Source organism: Misgurnus anguillicaudatus, chromosome 6 (assembly GCF_027580225.2).
Source record: "Misgurnus anguillicaudatus chromosome 6, ASM2758022v2, whole genome shotgun sequence".
Classification (NCBI taxonomy): Eukaryota; Metazoa; Chordata; class Actinopteri; order Cypriniformes; family Cobitidae; genus Misgurnus; species Misgurnus anguillicaudatus.
This window is the reverse complement of record NC_073342.2, coordinates 32,290,252-32,316,582: the sequence shown is the minus strand read 5'-3', so window position 1 is coordinate 32,316,582 and position 26,331 is coordinate 32,290,252. Positions and strand designations below refer to the sequence as shown.

General features: G+C 37.3%; 2 protein-coding genes across 2 annotated transcripts in view; both read left to right on the top strand.

Annotated features, from left to right (window-relative positions):
- The first annotated feature begins 331 nt into the window (after positions 1–331).
- Positions 332–7,190, top strand: dbx2 (developing brain homeobox 2). Its single transcript, XM_055192009.2, has 4 exons — positions 332–693; positions 2,108–2,164; positions 5,549–5,733; positions 5,816–7,190. The coding sequence occupies exons 1-4, from the start codon at positions 435–437 to the stop codon at positions 5,945–5,947; spliced, it is 633 nt and encodes a 210-aa protein (XP_055047984.2). The 5' UTR covers positions 332–434; the 3' UTR covers positions 5,948–7,190.
- Positions 7,191–13,355: 6,165 nt separating this feature from the next.
- nell2a (neural EGFL like 2a) overlaps positions 13,356–26,331 on the top strand; it is an 88,880-nt gene continuing 75,904 nt past the window's right edge. Inside the window, exons 1-2 of the mRNA XM_055191640.2 lie at positions 13,356–13,611; positions 14,172–14,300. Coding sequence (XP_055047615.2) covers positions 13,566–13,611; positions 14,172–14,300 — 175 coding nt within the window. The 5' untranslated portion in view covers positions 13,356–13,565. The remainder of the gene's footprint in view (positions 13,612–14,171; positions 14,301–26,331) is intronic.

Sequence of the window (26,331 nt, the reverse complement as noted above, 5' to 3'; positions counted from 1 at the left end):
TGAGAGACAGATACTCTTATAAGTGCTCTCTCAATGGTCCTTCAATGGATCCCACTGAATGAAGATATTACTATTTACTGCCCCGCGTTCTGTTTGGTGTGCAAGTTAAACTTTGGCCGGGAGTCTATTGTCTCCAGTGTCTATCATTTAATGGGAACTTTGACGTAATGAATGAAGCGGGTCCACCTTCTGTCCGACAGAAAGAGCTCACTCTTATCAGCCTTCACAATCAGACCTCGACGGCTCCACCAATCAGAACGCGGGCAGAGACGCCCATCAGCACAGAAGGAAAGAGCTTTTTGTTTTCTTTGTGTTTTTTAATGAACTTTCCCCTGTTCATCTGACTGCAATACACCCACGCTAGTTGGAGAAAGTCTTCAGAAGGCTCTGGGTTCTAGAATGATCTCTTAAAACCAACGAGGTAAACGAGGGAAATGGCTGAATTTCCACCTAGACACCCCGGATTTGGGAATTCTGGGAAATGTTTTCTGATAGAGAATCTACTGCGTCCAGACAGTTCTTCACCTGTTGGATGGGCCGCGTCAGGTGTCCACTCCAAGAAATGTTCGTCCGCTCTGCTTTTCGGACCCCTGGGCTTGGTAATGAAAGGAAAGGGCGTCCATCAGACCGGAGACCTGGAGAGCCACAAGTGTCCTCGGATGACTGATGAAAAAACTCTTCGGTCGCAGTCAGGTGAGTCCACCTGCAACACTGATAAGAGAAAATATATTTAGAGAAACTTACTGTACAGCGTTTGCATTTCATGCTTAATGTTATCTCTGATGTGAATATCTCATGTAAAATATCAATCAAGCTTTACATGCATCTGTTGTGTTTCACATGAGTCTTAATGTAACACAGCACTCTTGAAATTTATTGTAATTTTTTTTATTTAATTTAAATTCAACAAGGAGCTGTGTAAGCGTTCTAAGCGTTCTAAGCGTTTATTGGGAAAATAAATGTATTTAAAATAAAAAATATACTGAAAAGCTACACTGAGACATGGATAGAGTTTTTAAGACGTCAATTCAGAAGTCTATTAAAAACACGTCAACTAACTTCAAATTCAATTTAAAATAGCTTTAGGAGTATAGCATGTACTGTAGTTCTGGAAAATAATGCGGTCACAGATTAAATTTCACAAAATCTTACTGTATGTTGAGCAAAACATTTAACTAAATTTCAAAATTAAATTAACTCAAGATCTTACAGCGACAATGCTATTATGCATTAATACACAAAAACAGCAGTCCGATAGTATAATAACACAATCCTGTGTTTTTTGGAAATGGTAATACTTAGATATTATTTAAAATATTATGAAACACAATGTAAATATCATGGCATATACATTTAATAATGATTCAGTACTGTGGATATATATAATATCCAATTGTATTACCGTCTAATACTATTAGTGTATTCACAGAGAAACCACAGTAGTTTATGCATGTTGAATGGCAAAAATAATATTTAATCGCACAAACATTTAAAAAAACATTTATGAAAAATCCAGCCTGATCTTATGAGAATTCTTAAATATTTTACGAGTTGGCTAATTCGTATGAATTCATGTGAAGTTAATAGTGCAAAAACCTACGATTCTCAAGAAAAAAACAATAATGAAATCTAACCCCTAATCCCGCTTCTAACCCCAACGTCACAGGGGTCAAGGCAAATCGTACAAAAATCTACGAATGTAGTCGTATTAACTAATACGAGTTAACCAACTCGTAAAAAATATGTACGAATTCTCGTGAGATATCATTGGGTAAATCTGGTAAATTACTGACCACATACTATTAAGTATATAAAGGTCATGAGGTTGATCATATTACAGACACATAAAGTATTAATAAAATACATAGATAGAATGAACTGTAAATTTGGATAAAGGTTTCTGTGAAATGTAAATATTAAGTCAAATGTGTCTTTTGACTACTTGTGTGCTGTATACTGTTCTGTTGAGCAGCAGACATATTAATGCTTTATCATTAAATGTATAGTATCTTTTAAATAATAAAAGTATAATTTACACCTACAATTTATAGAGATATTCATCTCTCTCTCTCTCTCTCTCTCTCTCTCTCTCTCTCTCTCTCTCTAGTTATAACTGGTGTTCCTATGCCAGGATTCACTGGAAGTGGACCTGTGATGTTTACCAGTAAGATTACACACAAACACACAACAAATCGTCAAACAGCGTATTCTATGCATAATGACCATAACTAATGTTCCTTAAATTTCACGCAAGCACGCACGCAGTATTCATGAGTGTGCGCATGCACGCCCCTTACGAAATGAACCATGGTTTTACTACAGTTAAAACCAAAAAACCATGGATACTGTAGTAAAACCATGGTAACCACAAAATAACCATGTTTTTGACAACTATGCTTTTCAAAAACCATATTTAAACCATGGTTAGTGTAGTAAAACCACAGTTTTGCTGATAGTAATCAATACACCAAACAAACATGGTCACTACACTTTTACCACAATAAAACCATGGTTAATTTTCGTAAGGGGCACGCACAGAGGTTTCCAATATAGCATACGTAACTACTGTACAAACACACACAAATCTCATCTCCATCTCCAAGAGCAGATAAGAATTTTTACTCGGTCCCTAAATATCTGAGATGGATAAAAGTCAATCAGATGCGCTTATCCTGCATGCACAATCACCTAGCAACCACCAAGAACACCCTAGCAACCACATAACGCTATAAACAACTCCTAACAAACTTGCACTCTGAAAGAAAAATCCTAGAAACTGCATAGCAACCACACAGGCCACCATGCAAAACACGAACAGCATTGTTAATTTAATATCAAATAAAAAGACATCATTCCGCATTTTTCGGATGTACGTGTTTCTTAATTTGACTTTGTGTGGTTTTCTATACCTGACCGGATTCGGTTCTGTCAGATTCGGGTGATAAAAGTCCTGCTGTAAAGTGTTTAGCGGTGACACTTTCCCACAGCGCTCTTCGCGCGCGCGCACGGACCTTCCTGCCCGTGACCAATCAGCTTTTGTCGCGCGACCGCACACATGCGACCCCGTGGCCACACCGATCTTGGATCGGCAAGCTCGACGACGGGAGCGAGCACAATACGCCTGCATTCCTGCACAGTAGAGGGCGGAATCTGCTCTCCGGGTTTTTTGTTCTCTTTAATGAAAAGCCGGGCACTAAAAGCCCCCTCCCTCCATCCATTCTGCCCCTCTAGACATGACGCCCTCAATAGAAATGACTTTTATAGACTTTTTTCAGCTCATCTGCGCGTTAAGAGAAAGTGGCTTTTGAAAGGACATAATCAGATATGCTGAGAAGAGGGAATAATGTGCCCGAACGTCACACGGATCATTTGTTGCGGGTTCTCGGGTGTGTGGGCGGGGTTGAGGGTGATCTGACCCTTAATAGGGCGTTTAAGTGGAAACTATTTAGACTGAATGGTGACCAGAGAGCGTGACTAACTGTCTTACTCATGCCGCTGAAGGTGGCCCGTTTACCGATTTGTCGAACAGATTAAAAAGGCATCGATGAATGAGGTCGAGAGAAAAGTTCATAATGTTTGCTTTTATTTGTTCTGCGATGCCACAGAAAAAACATTTTTGGTGTGTATGTGTATGTGAAGTTTTAGCTCGAAGTACCTCAGATAATTTATTAAAAGTTGTTAAAATTGATACTTTGTAGGAGTGAGCAAAAATGTGCTGTTTTTGGTTGCGCCCTTTTAAATGCAAATGAGTTGATATCTGCACTAAATGTCGGTGCTGTGGTTGGATGGTTCAGATTAAGGGACGGTGTTATTATAATAAGATCCCCTTCTGACATCACAAGGGGAGCCAGATTTCAATGAGCTATTTTTTCACATGCTTGCAGAGAATGATTTACCAAAACTAAGTTACTGGGTTGATCTTTTTCACATTTTCTATGTTGATAGAAGCATTGGGGACCCAATTATAGCACTTAAACATGGAAAAAGTAACATTTTCATTATATGTCCCCTTTAAAGCGTTGTTCACCACAAAATGATAATTACCCCTGTGTCGTTCAAAACCACCAAGTCCTTCGATTGTCTTCAGAACACATTTTTAGATATTTTGGATGAAAACCAGGAGGCTTCTGTCTGTCCCATTGACTATTGATGGCACATGGACCTTTTTGGCAATGTCTTTTATTCTTTTCTAGGCTAGATTGTGAAAATCAGTCTATGGGTCATTCACAAGCCTCCCGGTTTTCATCAAAATATCTAAAAATGTGTTCTGAAGAAAATCGAAGGACTTTGTGGTTTAGAATGACACAGAGGTAAGTGATTTATAATCAAATTGTCATTTTGTTGTGAACTAATCCTTGAACTCTGCCTGCCAATGACGCTTTCCTGACGAGTTTATACGGTAATCTGTAATTCCGCTATTATCCACTAGATTGCGCTCTTACACAATTTATAAAAACTGAAGCAAAAACGAATGTAATTAATTTTAAACTCTGTGTATGTTTTGATCATCACTCTGAATCTGATCTCTAACAAAATGAAAATAAAAAAAGCAATTATTTCAGCTTTTTGCTCAAAATTTTTTATTTTTTAAGAAACCTACCCATATTTGAGAGGTGATAAAAAGACAACAAACAAAGATATGATAAAAGTTTTTGTCCCGTTTTGTTTGTTTGTATGAAAGCAGATGGTCTGTTCTTTCATTTGATATATAGGTTTATATATTTATAGAAGAAAATTTTCCTTAAAGGCATTTTAAGAAACTTTTATGAAAATCAGGGCTGTCGGGAAAAGGTTGGCGGGGAATGAGTTAAAGGTGGGGTGCATGATCTCTGAAAGCCAATGTTGACATTTAAAATCACCTAAACAAACACTCCTCTACCCCAATAGAATCTGGACCTTCTTTTGATAGACCCGCCAAACACATACACAACACATGCGTTGTTTCTCAATGTCTAAGCGAGGCTCCTCTTAAGCATTCGGAGAACACATAAATGGAACAGGCTAGCAAGTGCACGTCATTGCTTCAATGAAAGGTGTGCTTTCGGTGCTGCGCGCATAGGATTGTGGGTAATTTCAGCGCGCAAAGAATACACATATGCATCCTTTCCTGTATTGGATATTTCTCGAATGAAGGACTCTGGCTGAAATTCCGAGGATCCTCGACATTAGAACAGTTCTTCGACGGATGTCAATGACGTAGCATCCTCCAAATTCTGGCTTCCGAGGATCCTTCCTTGACATTGAGAAACAGCCAGGCAAGGATGTCAGTTAGTAAACACGCCCATTACTGCTGATTGGCTATAAGTGTGTTTTGTTACTCAGCATGACTCCCTTTTCCAAAGTGTTTTTCAAAAATCATGCACCCCGCCTTTAAATGAGTCAGAGTCAAGTGGAAAGGTCAATTTTTTCTGTAAAGTATCACAGTACAGATTCAATCTACTAGAGTATCTGAACTGTCTTTGATGAATGGTGCAGTCAGATGTAATCATCAAGTGTGTTGGTTTCATGTATTGATCTCAGAGATAATGTTCTCCATCTTTTCCTGCAGAGGGAGTCGGTGCTGCGCTGTGGAGCCAAGCGTTGAGCTCCAGGCCCAGGCCGGGAATTCTGCGCAGAGCTGTGTTCTCTGAAGAACAAAGACGAGAACTGGAGAAAATGTTTCGTAGACAGAAATACATCAGCAAGACTGACCGCAATCGACTGGCAACAGACCTCTGTCTGAAAGAAACACAGGTGAGGAACATACACATCTTTACTTTCTGTTGTTGAGAAAGTCATTCAAAGCGAGAGTCTGAAAGGTTTGTGTGGTCTACAGGTGAAGATCTGGTTCCAGAACCGTAGAATGAAGTGGAGGAACTCCAGAGAAAAGGAGAGCACATACACATCAAAAGAACAACTGATGGTCTGGAGTAAATCAGAACCGGCAAACACACAACCCAACAGATGAAACACACACACACACCTGCACCTGATGCACCTGTAGATGGGCACACCAGAAAGATCACAGCAAAAATGATTTTTTTACTCTTATAATATTGAACTGAAGAGACTTTTAATACAAATCATGGAAATGTGGAACTGAACTTTGTTGTTTGGGCTCCCATTGTCAGGGAATTGTGATTGGGTTAGGAACATTGTGCAAGGTATTATAATGAATATAAACTTTGATTTTGTTCGGTTTATGTGCTAGAATTTGCTCTTTGTCTCTAAAAAATGACATTTAAAATCTGTATTGAATTATGAAGTCTACTAGTCAGTGCTGTTTGGAAAAATCTAGCTTTTTTCACACAGACATATACGGAAAATACACGGAAAATGCGTCTTGGATTTGTATCGGATGTTTTTTTAATTTTGGTTCATTCACACTGTCAATGATTTTCCAGAATCTGTGCGTGCATTCACACACATACCCGCAAAGATCCCATATTTGACGTTTTTATGTCACATCTGAAGTTTGCTTATAATCTTTGATTTCTCTTTTGTTTCTCTCGAGAAACCATGTGTGCATTTTTGTTAAGATTATAAAGGAGTGCGTGACGCGCTGTACTAGTATGTTGGGTCTTAGCTTGGCCAACATTTCAGCTCTACGCCTTCAGTCAGATGATCTGTATATATATGTAAATGTGTAATTAGGTCGCTTGAATTCTCATTACTTCCTGTAGTTTTGTAATAACTGTAAAATCTTATCTTTATAAAAAACCTAATTACTGTAAAAAGCTCAATTTGGTTTGTTTTTTATTTTATTTTTCAAGTGTATGAATGTAATATTTTTTAATTGTAAATATACATTTAGATGAGAATCATTAAGATGTTTATAAAGTCAGTAAAGTCATAATTTAGCATTTTTATCCTCTATGATCATTATCTTTAAATGGGCTTGTAATGTAAATGCTCACTGTTATGATTGGCAAAAGAAAAGCTATCCCATAATGTGCAAAAACCTTTACAATGCTGGTTTCACTGTTACACTGAAAGCCCTAACGCTGTTTGTACTCAAAAAGTCAAGCAATCATGACTTAAATTTTGGATCCATAACTTAACTACCTTTGTTCATTTAACTTATTAACCTACAAAAACAAACTCAAAAATTCAAGTGCAATTAATTCAAAATGATAATTTTAAAATGCTGTGAGGAATAAGCCCTTGCGCCTGGACATTTTGAATGATTGAATGAAATTTTAACAATTGTAAATAAAAATTCTTAGAGTTTTAAACTCGTTGTAGCATTATTGATGTTTTTCTTGTAAATTATAGTTCAGGTGATCAGTGTTTGGTTTGGTGTGCATGCACCACATTTAACGCATCATATTTCTGTCCACTAATGATGATTCATGTGAACAGTGCAGTTTGTGCAGAAATAAGTTCATTCATTGATTGACATAGAGTCAGTCCTGAATACCTTTCATTATTATAAAAAGTTAAATGACAATTTAAGTTCAGTCTATGTGGGCAAGTTAAGTGAACTTAAATATAAAGTTTTTGGGAGACCCATTACTTAATTGAATTGAGGGAACGAGTTTACTTGATCAAATAAATTCAGTGAACTTATTAGGGGTTTCAGGTGAAAACTAGCACAACTTGATGTCCACTATTTAACCTAATAAACTTACATTACCGATATAAGAGCATAGAAGATATACTCTTTTAATACTATAATACTTTTTTATTATTTTTTTTATTTTAATCTGCAAACAGATAAAGGTGAAACGTGCGTCTTGCCATAGACTCAGATAAACTCACCTTTGACCTTTACCACACCTCTCTAGCCCTGACTGGCTGTGTCCCAATCAACTTTGCTCTCTTGTCCATGATGGTCACTTGAAATGTATAAACTTCTGTACTTTATACATAGTCATTATAATCAATTAATAGTTTTAATTTTTATAATTATTCAACCCAAAGCAGTGCTGTAAACAAAGTTATTTAGTTTGTATTACCATATTTATTATATTTCCTATGTATATTTAATATCACACGACTGTGTTTAATATTGTATAGTGAATATTATTTTTAAATGTTTTAGAAAATATTATTATACAAATAAAAACCTAAAGGTTCTTGTTCATGCTTTGAGAAAAATCTTATTTCCTCACAGTGTGGAAACTCAAAGGTTTGCTTTGGTCATTTTATTCCACTAGAGGTCAGTGCTGTACAATAATATAACAAATCTTTACTGTTTATGACTGCCACTAACAACTGTACTATCATATTACCATGGCAATGTTTTCTTTAGTTAGTTTTAGTTTAATTTTCATGCACCATGGTAGTGCCGTAGTATTCTTAAAGTATGTTGGAGTAAAATGTTAATAGTAAAATGGTGGTGTCTTGCTATTACATTTATTTTTTTACTTAGCAATTGTTTTTGCCCAAATTGATTTAAAAATGGCACAAACGACAGTTACCATAGTGATTTTGGTTACGTTTATATAACAGGAGCAACAGGTTCTGGTGGGTTTGGTCATAATTCAGATACTGTATGCTGTGATGTAGGACCCCAGAATCCCACACTTCAGTACTGTAGACAGAAACACATCTGTCAGTCGCCCACAGGTGAGTCCAGATCAAAACACAGGTGCCCACCGTGCCCACTATGCCCGTGATGCTTTATTTACCACTAAACTACAGGCGAGTGCAGATTCTAAGAAACATTTGTTATTTTGTTGTTGTTTTAATGGGGTATAAGGATATAACTAGGATGGTTTTTGGATCACGTTTACAGCATTTTCTTTCTTCTCTTTCATGTTTCTTTTTATTTCTTTTAACAGGGTCTCCAGTAACCTATGCTGTCTGTATGAGGATTCGTTCCAGGCCCAGATTGTGTTGAAATTATTATATTTTCCTGAGGCCACTTTTGGAAATAGCTCTTCATGACTATATTGTTTTATGAGCTTTTTTCCATCAGCCTACGCTGTGAAAATGTTTGCTGTATTTATGCAGCTATTTGCCAGTAACTAACTGTGGATTTAAATTTATGTTATTTAGTTTGTTCAAAGTTAAATGAACATTAAATATTAACAAGTCTTTACAAAATAAAACTATAAAATAACAGACTCACGTAAAGCATTACAAATTCTCATCAATCTTTTTCAGTTTTTTATCTTCAGATTTTGGTTCCCAGAATGCTTTCCATGAGGCTGTTATTTTATAGTTTTATTCTGTAAAGATAAAGACTTGTTCACACATACAGGTTTAATGTGATAGGATGACCTTGAATGACTTCTGAATTAAACCAAGCTCATTATTGGTGTATGGTAAATTATTGTATCCTAAACCTCTGCACATTACAGATGAAACACGACATTATTTATGTTGTTTTCCTCATGAGGTGCACCAGGCACGTTGTCATAATGTAAGTTTACAGGTTTGCGGGTAGATTTGATCCTCGTAAGTATTGTAAAATGTACACACACACACACGTGCATTACTCTTTGCCATCAATCATAAACGACTCTAGACAATTGCATACGGGCTGACCTGAGATATTAGAAAACTTGCAATAAAATCCAGCAGAGTTATGAGATCTATTCAAATACTGTCTGCACATCTCTAACCCACCATCTGTCTCACATCTGAACTGATATTACACTTTCCTAAAATACACATGGGCATTCGGTGCTGAGATCAGACCCTGGATGGATCTCCACTGACAGTTTTTATTGGTACCCTATGAAAAGCCCTGTTTGGTGTCGTTGAGTCTTCCTTCAGTCCTCAGTTATTACCCCGGCATCTGGTGGGATTATTTGGGAACGTGAGATGTTTCACAGGAGCTATAATGGTAGCTGGGTCTTAAATAAGACTAACTGATCATTCACCAGCACCAAACCGGCCAGCAGGGTCGAGTAAATCCCCTCAGTTAACAGCCCAAAACACAGCTTGACCACTTGATTTACTAAGTAAGTTTTGGAGAGGGCTTGGAGAGGATTTTCTTTTTATTAAATGCAACAGACACATCTATCTCTCTTTCAACAGCAAGACCCAATGAAGAAACTTCACGGTGTTAAAGATCTGACAAATACAGACAAAGTATTTTAAACTGGAGTTTTTCCACAAAATTAAATTTTATTTATCATCATTACTGGCAACATTCGTCTAATATTTTGGCAATATTATATGATGTACACCTTTTAATTAATATAACTCTGGAAGTTTTTTGGTCTAGAAACCTAATCTTGGTCTTGTTTTAAAGAAGACCTTTAAAGTTTTTCACAGAAGTGTCTGGAGATGAAAATATGAAATAAAAATTGTTATAGCAGTTTACACCTATTGTGATAAATAAAAATAATGCAATAAAGTATATATTTTATACATAAAATATCACAAAAAATAGGTTTGTGTTAAACTTTTAGTGGTTTTACCAACAACCGCCACTAGGTGTCATTGGTTTGCTGCATACTCTTGTCACAAACTAATAAATTACTGTCACTGCATCATTTTTACTGCTAAAAGGTTTTGAAATATGAAAACTACAATCTTAGACCTTTCCAATAATATATTACCGAGCCCCTAAGGCTTATCAAACTTTTAATCGTCAGTTCTTTTCTTCTTGGTTATTTTCTCTGAAAAAAAAAGAAATTGACTTCAGATACTTATCCCCATGATAAAGGAGGTCTTGAATGTCCCAAAAAAACAGAGGCGGACACTACACTGTAAAAAATTAGCTGTAATTATGCATTAAAAATAGGTTTGTTTTACACTTTTAGTGGTTTTACCAACAACGGCCACTAGGTGTCATGGGTTTACTGCATACTCTTGTCACAAACTAATAAATTACTGTCACTGAATCATTATTACTGCTAAAAGTTTCCAATAATACATTACCGAGCCCCTAAGGTGACATTGGAGTAAAAAAATCTAAAGTTTAGTTTCATGTGCTCACACGAAACCTTCATGTGCAGAATATTTTTTAAGTTCAGTTTTGCGTGCACACGGGAGAGTTTCACGTGCGCATGCGATAGTTTCATGTGCGCACATGAAACTAAACTTTGTTTAATTTTTGCCCAATGTCCCCTTAGGGGCTCCATAATACATAGTTCGTTTAAAAAATTTAAACTTACATGCATTTAGATTGTAAACTGATTGGTTGTGTTGCATTTCTGCTATATTAGTGTTTATCCACAGACAGGTGAATGGCTGTGTAATGGACTGTCATATTGAGGTGAAGATACCGGTACGGTGCTCACAGCGTGTGTGGTTTGATATCAGCCCTGATTTCAGTGGCTGAAGTGTCTCTGCCCTGTTCAATTCAGAATTGAGCACTCGAGAGAAAAATCCATTCACACAGTTCTCCAGAATAATTCGACCGAGCGCTTCTTCTGTCAGCTGAACCAATGCACAACAGCACACGAGGACTAAACCAATGCAATACATTACTCAAACCACCCGACTGCTGGGTTAAAACTAATCTATTAGATTAACACTGAATCGCACTTCTCGGTTTATTTAGACCAGGAAGAGAAAGGAAGAGTGCTGTATTTTAGCACACACAGAAAACAGTCTGATAAATGATATATATACTGTTCAGTTTTTAACAAAACACCCCGGCGCTCTAGAGACGGAACATTTTTGGAGTTTTGTGATATGGTGACATTTCTAGGTCATTCTTTTATGAGATCAAACCTACAATCATTTGATGTTTGGCACCTTTACCATTAGGCCACCTGTGGTAAAAACTTTGCTTTGGGAAAGAATGAGACCACATCCATAACAGCTGTTTTTGAATTTAACAAACACTTTTTATTAGTGACAGTATGTAGGACAGTAGTTTGGGGCAGAATGTTCTTGAGACACAGATAGGCTGTAGAAATACTGTAGTATGAATCTCCTCATGAAGAAAATATCTGGGCATATCTTGAATCTAAATAAATAAATACATTAATGACATTCACAAAGAATGGTGTGAAAAGGGAAAATCATCCAGTATGCGTCAGTCATGTGGGCGAAAATGCCTTGTTGATGCTAGAGGTCAGAGGAGAATGGGCCGACTGATTCAAGCTCATAAAAGAGCAACTTTGACTGAAATAATCACTTATTACAACCGAGGTATGCAGCAAAGCATTTGTGAAGCCACAACACGCACAACCTTGAGGCGAATGGGCTACAACAGCAGAAGACCCCACCGGGTACCACTCATCTCCACTACAAATAGGAAAAAGAGGCTACAGTTTGCACGAGCTCACCAAAATTAGACAGTTAAAGACTGGAAAAATGTTGCCTGGTCTGATAAGTCTTGATTTCTGTTGAGACATTCAGATGGTAGAGTCAGAATTTGGCGTAAACAGAATGAGAACATGGATCCAACATGTCTTGTTACCACTGTGCATGCTGCTGGTGGTGGTGTAATGGTGTGGGGGATGTTTTCTTGGCACACTTTAGGCCTCTTAGTGCCAACTGTGCATCGTTTAAATGCCACGGCCTACCTGAGCATTGTTTCTGACCATCTCCAGCCCTTTATAACCACCATACTCATCCTCTGATGGCTACTTCCAGCAGGATAATGCACCATGTCACAAAGCTTGAATAATTTCAAATTGGTTTCTTGATCATGACAATGAGTTCACTGTACTAAAATGGCCCCCACAGTCACCAGATCTCAACCCAATAGAGCATCTTTGGGATGTGGTGGAACGGGAGCTTCGTGTCCCGGATGTGCATCCCACAAATCTCCATCAACTGCAAGATGCTAATTTATCAATATGGGCCAACATTTCTAAAGAATGCTTTCAGCACCTTGTTGAATCAATGCCACGTAGAATGAAGGCAGGGGGTCAAACACAGTATTAGTTTGGTGTTCCTAATAATCCTTTAGGTGAGTGTATGCTTTGTTAAAATATACTATATTATATATTATACTATATTATACTATTCTGCAAGAATATATATACTAAAGAACAAACTGTAAATACTACTTTAATATTTACTATGGTAATGTTCAAAGACTATAGTATCCAATAATTGTACTACTTTTTATAGTAAATACTACAAAACTACAGTTTTATTTTCTGTGGTGACACGCAGTACACCTGAATGAACACTGCGTTATCTTGGAATAACAAACCATGGAACCAACCAGAGTCCAGTATTCCAGAGAAAATTTTTCTTCTTAATGGTTTGATTTAAGCTTTAATGTCATCCCCAATGACGCGTCTCATCTCATGTTGCGCCCAAAGTCAGAGGGTACTGAACGCGACGCGAGCGCCAGTGCGCCACCAGGGGGATTACGCGCTCCCGCTCTCGCTCTCTGGCTCTCTCTCTCTCTCTCTCTCTCTCTCTCTCTCTCTCTCTCTCTCTCTCTCTCTCTCTCTCTCTCTCTCTCTCTCTCTCTCTCTCTCTCTCTCTGTGTCTCTGTGTGAAGCTGCTGATTTATTTTGACCAGACGCCGAGCTGTTGGTCGGATCCGCAGTCGCGTGCGCAGTAACCACCTGTGCGGATTATTCACAGGAGCCGATGATGCTCATCTCATCTTTTGGGAATGATGTTTAAATGAAGATCAATCCTGTTTACGCGAGACTGTTTTTGTGCGCTTTTTTCGTGGACTGTTACAACATGGACTAATTGTATTCATCACCATGGGATTATTGCAGTTCTTTCTTGCGTTATTTTGCGTGCCAGCAGGTAGGATGAGATACGGGAATCAGTTATTCTGTATCAGTCTCATGATTATTAGTATAGATTATATGTATGATGATGATTTCTCAATAGCTGTTATTCCCCTGCAGTCGCTGACAGTACTGAAGATGAGCTGTAATATCTGACTCTTCTTTCTTTCACACTTTACTTTGATCATATTCTGATGCACATAAATGTAAAAATGTATTATGCACAAAACATTTAACTGTTTTGCAAATTGATTGCTGTTGTTATGCCTGTTACAATTATTCACATGTATAAGTAATATAAAGCAGTATTCCCATAATCATAGAAACTATTCAAATCATATTTAGTTACTGAAACTGAATACCGAATACATTCTTCTAGTTATGGTTACCTATAAGAAATTGTGCATTAGCTATGAAAAGATTATTTTTCATGCAAACTCATGTAAACTCATTATAAATGGTAAAATTCACGAGTCAAATGTTCAGACAGGTTGAAGATTTCACCTGATCAGCTCAGATGTGAGATGTTTTCTCTGTTGTAATGTTGTGTATCTATATGTTGTAATTGTGTTGAAGTTGCTGCATACGGAGTGGATCCAGCGGTTCGGATCAGCGTGTTCCAGGAGTTCAGCCCAGCTGAAGGTTTTGCAGGTGTAACGCAGGTGCAGGGCTTTCATGATGACACAAGAGCTTTTCTTTTCCAAGGTAAAACCATCTCAACTTCTCTGTGCCTTATGCAGGGCTATACATCAGAAACAAAGTAGGACAACTGTGCTCACAATATTGATTTTAGTATTAACAGTGTGAGGTTTCTCAGGCGCAGATCTGAGCTCCTGGCTGTATTTATGTTTCGTACTGAATTTATTGTCTAATGCTTTATAGCGTCACGTTGTGTTTATGAGACTTTTTTATATGTTCAAAAAAAGCAGTACAATTTGATAGTGATGTTTAGATTACAATATGATATTTTGCAGTCTTCTTGCTATAATAGCAAAAACTGTATAGTGTGCTTAAATCTAATGCTACATTCATTTTGGTCTGAATCTTAAGTCATTCACCATAGTATTGTGAGGTAAATATCACAATGCTTTCACCCCACAACTAGTTCAAATCGTTTTATAAGCCACCCTAATGGCCCTAAAGGACACAGGCGCTGAAGTGCTTAACTGTGTCTCTGTTTGTGTCCTCTCTCTCTCTGAGGTCTGAATGGATGCTCAAGGGGACCCTGACTATTGAGAGACTCTTTGGAAAACAAAGGGTCATATGCATTTGTATGGAAACAGACGCTAGAGAACAATAGGAAACATAATCAGATGAATCCCCAGGCATTGCCTGTACAGTTTATCTCAAGTGAATGTTGGTGTTGACAAATATTTGACCTGTTTGAGAACCGCGTTATGATGCAACAAGTCGCAAGGTTTGGGGATTGTAAGTTTAGCAGTTCAGAGTTGTCGTTCCTCCGCTAGACACTGCAGTGAAGTAAACAGCAGCATGCGCTTGTGTAACATTCAATTCCTTAGCATGGTGCAATTCAGAGTTATGCAATATGTGTGGTTTTACTTTTTTCCCTTTTTGCAGTGTGTTAAAAAAACTGAGATTTTTATGTTGTTAACACTTTTTTTTTTTGTGGCACTGACAGCACAGCAAAGCATTGATTCTTTTCAAACACATCTGATTCAGTTCGGATTGTTGATTTTGGATGTTCGGATTTCTGCTTGAGTTGCGATGCGTCTCAGTTCACCTGAGCTCATTAGATCTGAGATCAGACACTTTGCCTAACGGGCAGAAGAGACTGGAAGATGGATAATCTGATTGAAGTAATTCGAAGCCATTTCTCTCTCTCTCTCTGTAGACATACTCTGTCTTGGTCTGTCTTCTGTGTTTTTTTCTCAGTTGCATACATTAGTATTCTTGCCAAACCTCTGTTGTCACTGGAAATCATCTTAGATGTTTGTGTGCACACCTACACATTGTTCCAGCCATTAACTGGTGTATATCTTGTCGGAGTGTTGGTGAGAAACGCACTGTGACACTGGGAAGGCCACGGAGACCAGCAGGATAAAATCTGAGAGCCGTTGGCTGAAGCTTCCCTCCTCTAATTGGGACAGCAGGGCATTTATGCAGGTGTATGGAGTCTGAGCTGAGATTTGGGCCACAGACGGTTCCACAGATAAATCTGAATGGATGTTTGTGTGTTTGTTTATCTTCTGCTTTAAAGATTAGGCTCCGTTGTATTTACATGAATGATTTTTATGTTTGTGAATCTTAAACATGCTGAGATTAATGTTTTATTGCTCACAAGTTGCTTCTGCCACAGCTCAAGAGACATGATGGAGAAATAAATTGGACATAAAAGATGTGAATTGGGAATTGTATATACCAGGAGCTAAATGTGTAGTGAAAGTGTCTCTATTTGACACATACAGTCTATATACTGCATCACAATATGGTCTATATGGCGAGTGACGTGTTCCTATATGATATATATGGTATATATGCCATGCAACATGTCCCTAAATGATATATGGCCTCTATATAGCGTGACGTGTTCCTATATGATATATATACGGTCTATATGACATGTGACGTGTCCCTAAATTATATATATGGTCTCTATATAGCGTGACGTGTTCCTATATGATATATATTTGGCCTATATGCCATGTGACGTATCCCTATATGATATATGGTCTATATATTGCGTGACGTGTTCCTATATGATATATATACTCTTCATGCCATGTGACGTGTCCCTAAATTATATATATGGGCTATATACTGCTTGATGTGTTCCTATATGATATATAAGGTCTATATGCCATGCGACATGTCCCTATATGATATATACGGTCTATATGCCGTGTGGCATGTCCCTAAATTATATATATATATGGGCTATATACTGCTTGATGTGTTCCTATATGATATATAAGATTTATATGCCATGTGACATGTCCCTATATGATATATGGTCTCTATATAGCGTGATGTGTTCCTATATGATATATATATATATATATATATTAGGGCTGTCAAAATTAACGCGTTAATAACGCGTTAACGCAAATTCATTTTAACGCCACTAATTTTATTAACGGAGATTAACGCAACGCGCAATTTCTGTTTGACCCTTGGTCCAGCCCATAGTTGAATGAACAGAGACGCAGACAAATGTGACTCTCTCTAAATGAGTAAAAGGTTTTCATAGAAATAAGAACATTAAGCAAATCGTCTTCTAAATCCAATGCTCTAAATGCTCGTTGGACATCTGATATGATCTTTATTTATACGTCTGAGAGGTGTAACGTTACCGTCCTCCTAATGCTTAATCTAATACAAAAATGCGTCTCAATTCATTTTGGTTTCGCTTTTATGCATGACTTAGAAAATAGACTGCAGGACTTGCTTGATGTTAAAAGAGTCATTAAGAGAGATAAAGTTCGGTACCTGATTAATGTTAAAGAGTTATTAAGAGCGACAAGACTCAAAAGCGATCCCCTCACGCTGACTGACTGATATCTGAAGCGCGTGCACACAGACGCGCGAGTGCGAGACCCGGATATATAGACATCTACACAAAATTACAGTTTTACAAATATCTGTTTTGATAAGAATTCACGCAGGTAGGCTCTATAATCTGTTATGTTTTAAGTAAATGTTTGGTTAACTGTTGGGTAAAACTATCTGATGTGTAACATTATATTAGACCACTTAGATTTTAAGCAGTCTGTCTCAATGTCAATCAAACAAAAGGAAAAAAAGTTGAACATACATTGATGATGTTTTTGCTTTGTGTGTGCTAAATCTTATAGTTTTACCAGTGATTTTAAGGTATTGATGTGGTAATATAATGTATAGAAATGTTTGTGGTAATTTGACTCTTTCAACTTCAAACACGTGTAGTTCTGTCATATTTTGTTATATTTCAACAAATCATGCATTGTTCTATGTTTTAATAGAGAATGTCAAAATATGAACAACTATTTTTTTTAAATTTGCTAATTCCGACTCAACTTGCCAGCACAGGTCACAAATGATGCAGCAGCAAACAAAAATGGAGAAAGAAAAATCTTCTGAAAGGAAAATTCATATACAAAACAATGGCTGGTGATTCTGTTAAAATGTAAACAGGCTGTTGTTAACATACATTTGCATAAAGCATCTATATATGTATATATGATTAGAATATTAAAAACCTGAAAAGTGTTAAATTAGGGTAAATTTAGAATGGATAAAAATGTGCGATTAATTTGCGATTAATCGCAGTTAACTCATGAAATCATGCGATTAATCTAGATTAATTTTTTTAATCTATTGACAGCCCTAATATATATATATATATATATATATATATATATATAGATCGATCACAAAAAATGTATATAGCGGAAACACTGTATATATATATATATATATATATATATATATATATATATATATATATATATATATATACAGTGTTTCCGCTATATACATTCTACCGTGGCGGGCCGCCACGCCTAAAACATCCCCGCCACGCCTGCGGTTGTGGATAGAAGGGATACAGCAAACGAAATCTTGCCGTATGAGCACTGTTTTATTATAATCCTTCACCCAAACCCAACTCTAAACACAAAATTTCACACGATTGTAGGATGTATTTGGATCTCATTTAGCCAGAGCCGCTGTTTTCATCCTAATAATCCTACCTCCAAATCTAATCCTAAACTTTTCTGCATTTGCTGTATCCCTTCTAGACAAAGCTCACGGCGGCAGCTCGCAAATTAAAGAGCCCTGTCAGACTGGCTGTCTTTAAAAATAAATAAATAGCTTTCTGGATTCGCGTTGTTCACTCATTTATAAATAAATCGCCTAAATATCAATTCCTCATGGGTTTAGTTTCATGCACACATAGATTTAAATCAACAGATGATGATTAGGCTACGTCTCTGTTTTGAGAAATAATAATAAAATAAATAAGCCTACACGAAATATGTTACACTTAAATAATTATCAGATTGACAAAACAAATAAAAAAAGTATTTAAGTTTCTGTTCTTTTTTGTGACGCAACCAAAGCAGCAGAAAGCACGTCATGTTTTTAAGGATTTTAAATAAGCACAACGTTTTCTCCTTATTGTGAGTTTACACAAATAAAAATACAACATTTACAGTTTCTAATGTTGTTTTACTTTTATCTGTATGACAATAAATGTAGGGTAATTTAATGTGCAAGGTCATCACGCGTATGCTGTTCACCTGCGCATATACACGGACGCAGCGCAGGGCTGCGAGACATGATTAAACTTTCGATTTAACATATTACGAGTTTTTTGGACATTCATTTGTAATCACTGTACTTATATTATCAACTTATCAGGCAATTAGTTATTCAGAATATATAGGCTATAAGCGCAGAGCGCTGCTGACCGCACAGCTGTCAATCTTCCGTTCTTCAGATCGACACTCACAAAGTTTCACATTTAATGACGAGATATTTGTCCAAAAAAATCTAAATACTGAATACTACTCATATGGAAATGCAAGACATTAATAGTCGAATCTGTTTGTAAGGAAACTTACATTATTCCCGTGGGAAGAGAAGGACGTTGGTAATTAAAACTTGAGGCAGACGGTGAGACGGTTTCATCTGTTTTCAGACAGCAGGGTCGGGGTACCCGCGGGTGAAACGCATATATTTGATGTATATTAATGTGTCATTTGCGTTGTAGATGCAGGTCGGGACTCAATAAACAAGAGTTAACTGCGGGTCTAACATCCAAGACCAAAATTCGACTCGATTCCGATAGATAGCAGTTTTTAAATGGTCCTGTGCTTATTTGTGTTTAAGCTCTGTCTGAAGACCCTTAAAGGTTAATATTTAACTGTGCGATTTGCGGTGTGATCGGGTCGGGGTCTTTATGTCAAACGGGCCGAGTGTGGACTAAATTGCTGCTAATGTCGGATAACTGGTCGGGTGTTCTGTCAATCACTGCGGTGCGGATTATCAAACAGGATTGTGCGTGACTTTGCAACAGCACGAGCATGAACTTGCACACTACATTAAAACTACAATGAAAGATCCGTACGAAGCTATAAAACATATTTTTTAGGAAAAAATATAAGGAAAAGTAAATGATAGCATGAATATTATAAAAAATACATGTTAGTGTACTGTAAACTATATTCTACATTTAAAAAAATAATGTACATTTTTAATCATCATGGGCGCCCCCTGCCGCCACAGCTGGAAAAAATCCTAGAGGAAACACTGTATATATATATATACGGCCTATATGCCATGTGACGTGTCCCTATATGATATATGGTCTCTATATAGCGTGACATGTTCCTATATGATATATATACGGTCTATATGCCATGTGACGTGTTCCTATATGATATATGGTCTCTATATAGCGTGACGTGTTCCTATATGATATATATACGGCCTATATGCCATGTGACGTGTCCCTATATGATATATGGTCTATATATTGCGTGACGTGTTCCTATATGATATATATACTCTTCATGCCATGTGACGTGTCCCTAAATTATATATATGGGCTATATACTGCTTGATGTGTTCCTATATGATATATAAGGTCTATATGCCGTGTGGCATGTCCCTATATGATAAATACGGTCTATATACCGTGTGTCGTGTCCCTATATGATATATACGATATATATACTGTGTGACGTGTCCCTAAATGATATATATGGGCTTTATACTAGTTGACATGTTCCTATATGATATATACGGTCTATATGCCGTGTGTCATGTCCCTATATGATGTACACGGTCTAATACTGTGTGATGTGTCCCTATATGATATATACACTCTATATGCCGTGTGGCATGTCCCTTTATGATAAATATGGTCTATATACTGTGTGACGTGTTTCTAGATGATAAATATGGTCTATATATTGGCTGACCTGTCCTTTATGATATATACAGTCTATATAGTGCGTAGCATGATATATACTGCATGTGTCTCTATATGATATATGTGGTCTAGATACAGTGTGACGTGACTGTATATGATATATATGGTCTATATACTGTATGATGGTTGTAAACTGATTTTAGTTCCACGCTAAGACCCTGTTGAGTGATGAAAGAGTCGCCTCTCATTTAGCTTAAGAGGGTTCGAGTGGGACACCACGACCCTGCTGGGAATTAAAGTGGGGAACTAAAACATAACACTATCCACTTACTTGAATCTAGGTAATTTTAATGCAACTGTGTTGCTGTTTTGTAGCGGTTTTAGGGGGATGTCATACAGTGAATTTCTAAACTTGCTATCTCAATAAAAAAACATTATTTAAAAGCAAGAACATTAGACTATTATTACTGGGTGGTATGACCTAAATCTTGCTAGAAGATATTATATATACGGTCTATATACTGTATGATGGCTGTAAACCGATGCATTGTTAAAAAGTAAACGACATCATTCTTGCACAATAACTTTTTCTCAGATATTTCTCATAAAATTTCCTGGACAAAATTATAATAGACAATTGAGTGAAATGTCATCCATGACGAAAATCTCCGATCATTTTGTGTTGGATTTAAGATGTATTCTTGAGTTCATATTGAAATCTGCAGAAAATTCAACCACTGCATGAGACATTAATGAGGTCTTTTCAGAAGTCTTTTTCTTTGAGAAGCAGGATGCTTCAAAAAAAGTCTCCATTTATTCTCATTTGTGATTTGCTCTGATTTAGATATACGTTTATGTTATTTTAAAGGACTCGTTGGCTCTTTAAACTTCAGTTCATTGACCCTTATTGAGCTCTGGCACAAATATGGCCAGCCTTTATTAAAGCCTCAGAGCCACACAGCTGTCAGTGAGACAGGACTGAACCGCAGACGGAGGTCACGGAGCGTCCCAGCGGATCTGAAGGTGCCCTTGACCAGACACTGGATTTTACTCCAGTAGAGAAACACCTCAGCGTGTGTGACAGCGCTGTCAAAGATGTCCTGCCTTCATCATTAATGCATGAAAAATCACGATTTTGGTAATCGTGTGTTGTACATTTAACCCTTTCTGAACTTGGCCTGTAACTTGTTCAAGGTGAGGCGAACCTCTTGTGACAAAGGGGGACGATGCACGTGTTGTGTATTTGCTTGTGTACTGTGACACTAACAAATCATTGTGCCATTAAAGCAAGCAAACACATCAATTGTTATCATGACAAAAAGACGATTATTCTTCATTATTGTGGCCTTTGAGGCATGCATTACGAGATACATCGTGACATTTCAGAACGCTACGTCGTGTAAAATAGAGTTTGCATAGCCAGAATCATCTGCGTTTGTTGTTTAAAATGTCTTGGGCCAGAAATATCTGGAAATTCACTCCAACTAGATTCTTTCATCTATTTTTAGAAGCTACAGATAAATTTCCCTGTTTATGGCTCTCAGCCAGGTGTGTGTTTTTGCCGGAGAGAAACGGCAGTATTAAAATATGGAGGGATGTGAAAATTGAGAGTCTGTTTATCCTCTGCTGAAACCAACATTCGTCCTCATGAATCCAAGCCAGGTTCTTTGTTCTAAAGCACTGAATCTGTCCTGAGGATAAGATTAAAACCATGCAAGACTTAAAGAGAATTGCTTTTCAGGTTTCTCAGGATGCTCTAAAGGGTTTTACGTCTTTTTGTTGTTTCGTGATAAACTATGCAAAGCAGAGATTTTTTTTCTACCATAACTGCTGATCATAAGGAAATTAAATGCACACGTTTCTCTTTTGTAATGTCTTTTTAACGAGTCTTAAACTCGAAACTGTTGCCACGTCTACTTAAAAGCTTCATTTGTTTATTAAAAGGCTGCATCCTTCACGGTCTATGATATCCCACAATCCTGTGCGGTTCAACGGTTGTCTGTATGGATGCCTATTTTCATCCTAAGATTTGCAATTGAGTCATTTTAACCATGTGAAATTGCTTTTGAGCAGGTGTCTTGTCTGTGTGCATGGGTAACACATATTGACAAGCTCAGCTCTTTTAACAAAAACAGCCAATATCCTTTGGTTAACCTTTAACCACAGTCATTAACTATCATTTGCCCCTTGTTATTGGTCATCAGAAGCAGGTGGTATAAGGGGGAGGGGACGTTCATTAGAGAGAGCTTTTTATTGGACAAGAAAAATGGAAATGCTTGTAAGTGTAGGATGATGTCATTAAACGGTTCAAAGGGACGAGTACACCAAAGCACTTTAACCCGGTTGTTATGCTTTGGTTGCTATGATACTTCTGCTTTTTTATCAGTCATTGAATGATGCACCGGTTATTTGTTATGGTATTTGTCCCGCCCCTCCTCCACTGTGATTGGACAGCTGAGTAGGAAGTGACTTTGAAGAGCTGAGCGTTTCACTCAAAGTTGAAAATCTTTTTAATCTTGGCGCTAAGTGCGGAGAAAACGGCGAGTGTCGGCGCTTAATACGGCAAAAAAACACCAGCTTCTGCCATTTTTGAAAAGTGCAGGGCTTCCATTGGAAACAATTGAAAACATACGCCGCCATAAACGCCTCGGTGTGCACACCCCCTTAAACCTAAATGCGTGCTGCTAACAGATCATTTTAATGTACTTTAATTAACTATAATTGGATGAACACACCAAATGTGGTTTGTGCGAGAACATTACATACAAAGTGAATGCAGACGCGATAGAAAAATTTGCATGACATGAAGTTAAAAGGTCCCGTTCTTTCTGTGTTTTTGAAGCTTTGATTGCTTAACAGTGCGCAATATAACATGTTTCACATGTAAAAAAAACGCGGTATTCTTCACACAATTTACTCATCTCTATAGCGCATAGCGCTGTTTTACTGTCCTCAAAACGAGCTGATGTCTTCCTTGTTCTATGGAGTCCCTCCTTCAGAAATATGCAATGAGTTCTGATTGTGTAGTTTGTTTAGTGTGTTGTGATTGGATAGCAGCTTAGCTTGCCGTTAGCTTAGCTTGCTGTTAGCTTAGCTGGCGACTGACGTATTCCTGTGGGCGGAGTTTAGTCAAAAAACTGTTCTAGTGACTTCATTTGTGTTTAAAACATTTGTGTTTAAATTTGTGCAAAAACACACTTATATTTGGTCTGGATTAGTATAAATCAAACATTTTGGTGCTAAGGAAAGCTTTTTTTTAGAAGTTTCTTTAAATAGTAATTTTGTTACTAGGCCTTTTTAACCTCTCAACGCGCACTAGTTCGGGTGCGGGATGACATCAGTTTTTTTAACGCTGCTAACAATATCTATATTGTCTACAAATATTACTAATATTAACATTACTTTACATCGTTTAAAAGGTCTACGCGTTTAGCATCAGTGTATGGTCTCTGTTTTGAGATACAGATGCTCTAGCATCATAAATGTAGTATTATGTTGCAGAAGTCCAGATGACAACATGCAAAATATAAACGTGACTTCTTACAGTACCTTTGTGTTGATATAACGATCGCAAGACGAATCCAGCCTGTTTCAGATGTGTGAATAACCCATAAAACTCTCCAATACAATACATCCAATGTCCACAATTGTGTATAATCCGTGAAATATAGATATATTGTCCATTGTTTACATCAGATTTTGCATAAATGTCTTGTAATAGAATAGAATATACAATCTGAGGACTGTTTATGAGATTACACTCACGTTCAAATCCGCATTCAAACGTTGTTTTACAAAGTAGGCGGGAGTATAATACATAATATCCAAACAGCGCTGTCAAATATGGTGACGTCATCTGACTCGCTCGTTCCTTCAATGATTTCATAGAACGTGTAGCCAATTAGATAACGAATCCAACGATCTTTGTGTGACGTTTTATTTTCGTTTTATTTTTGTGGAAACTGCATTTTATACACTAAAAAAGGATAAATAATAAGAAAGAACGTATGCATGTAAACAAAAGACTTTTATTTTGGGGCTGACTGGCACTTAGAAAAGGCACTAGTCTTACAAAAACCCTTGCAAGAACCTCATTTTTGGGCCCATTGACCTCAAACGTGAAACATAACTTCTTTAGACTTGTGGCTTTGGCATCATTGCATTTTTAGGTTTCACACACATATTTATCATTAAGATTTTTAGTATTAAAGAAGATGTTATGCAATTTTTTTATTACAATGTACTTCAGCCTCTCTAACTTTTTTTAATTTTGAACTTAAAATAATTTTAAAACATAAAAATTGAAGCTCAAAGTGTCTTCTTACTCTAAATGGTTTAGTAAAAACAACCCTTTTAGTGAAAGTAGGTCTTTTCATGGTTTGGGCCAGTGTGGGGGTGCTTTTCAAGAGGTTAAAATTCTGTGCCAAATTTCGCTTAAAACTCCTTCCCTTTGTTCTTTTAGACTTGAATGTTGTCCACTAATAAAAGCACACAGGTTTGAAACAACACGAGTCCGAGGTTGATTTTTAAATGAACTCTTGCTTCAAATCATCAAACGAGCGATCCCCTCGGCCTTACAGACAGCCCCGATGTCTTCCTGCAGCTCCGAGAATCAGCACTAAATCATTTTAAAGATTCACCTCGCTGCTCGCTGTAGCGTCTCACATTAGATCTGAGCAGGATCAGGAAACACAGGTGGTCGACCTCCTCGCATCTCCCGCAGAGGAACTATTGATTCAAACGCATTGCGGCTGACCTAGCGAGGAAATAATCGACCGTCCGTCTGAGCTGGGTGTGGTCGGGACCATATGTGAAGAGCCGTTTCTATGGAGACCCTTGGTTTGGCATCAGGCGAAGGAAATCCCCATCATCAAAGCCCCCCCAGCTCCCCGCCGAGACCCTGTGGAGTTTAAGTGATGAAAGAGTCGCCTCTCATCTAGCTTAAGAGGGTTCGAGCGGGACACCACGGCCCTGCTGGGAATTAAAGGCCAACAGTGGGGAACTAAAACACGCCACTTGGATTCAGATAATCATGATACAATTATGTTGCGGTTTTCATGGTGGGTGTAGGGGGATGAACTTTAAAGCTTGCTATCTCAAAGCATTATTAAAAAGCAATATTTTTCCCAATAATTTGGGGTGGGTGGTGTGACCTAAATCATGGTAGAAGATCTATTTTAATAAAGATTCAGTGCAGAGCAAATGAAGATGTTTTTAACATGCATCTCATCAAAAACATGTTCAATAAAGTCCCATCAATATGAGCAAATTACCCGAGTTTATCCATTTTATATGCAATAAACTTTGTAGCTTTAAAATCTTACCCAGCTGTAATTTAATCCCTTTAGTATCTCTTTTTATTTCTCCAAAGGTATTTCTAGAAAACATCTAAGAGTTAAATATAATCAAGAATCACAGTAGATATCTGAACAACGAAAGAGAGATGAAATGTTTCTCTGGTGGGAAATAAAAATCAGCGTGATACACTGTAAAGTTTTGGTGCATTTGGCTGGATGATGGTCCACGTGTCTTCATTACAAGCATCTGCCTAAATATTGCAAGTGTGTCACCGTCTCCCACAGCGGCGTCTGAGATCTTTGATGTGATTACTTCTGAGAGGTCTGATCATTTATTGATGCCTCCATTAAAGAGCGTCAGACACGTGTTTGTGGAGGAGGAACCGTACAAGTTACCAACGCTGGTTCTCTCTGTAGAAATGATTGTGTTGTGTATCTGTCAGACGCTTTACACCGGAGAGTATTAATAACTGACGCTTTCATATACATTCACAACAATCTCATAATGTTTTTCAGATAACACCAGCGCCATCACCATCGTGTTATGATGTGATTGCGCCTGGAA

Excerpts from the sequence above, each read along its gene's own strand:
- dbx2 (XM_055192009.2), top strand. The coding sequence starts at position 435 with ATGGCTGAATTTCCACCTAGACACCCCGGATTTGGGAATTCTGGGAAA. Across the intron at positions 694-2,107 it reads AACTCTTCGGTCGCAGTCAG|TTATAACTGGTGTTCCTATG; the intron begins GTGAGTCCACCT and ends CTCTCTCTCTAG. Across the intron at positions 5,734-5,815 it reads TCTGTCTGAAAGAAACACAG|GTGAAGATCTGGTTCCAGAA; the intron begins GTGAGGAACATA and ends TGTGGTCTACAG.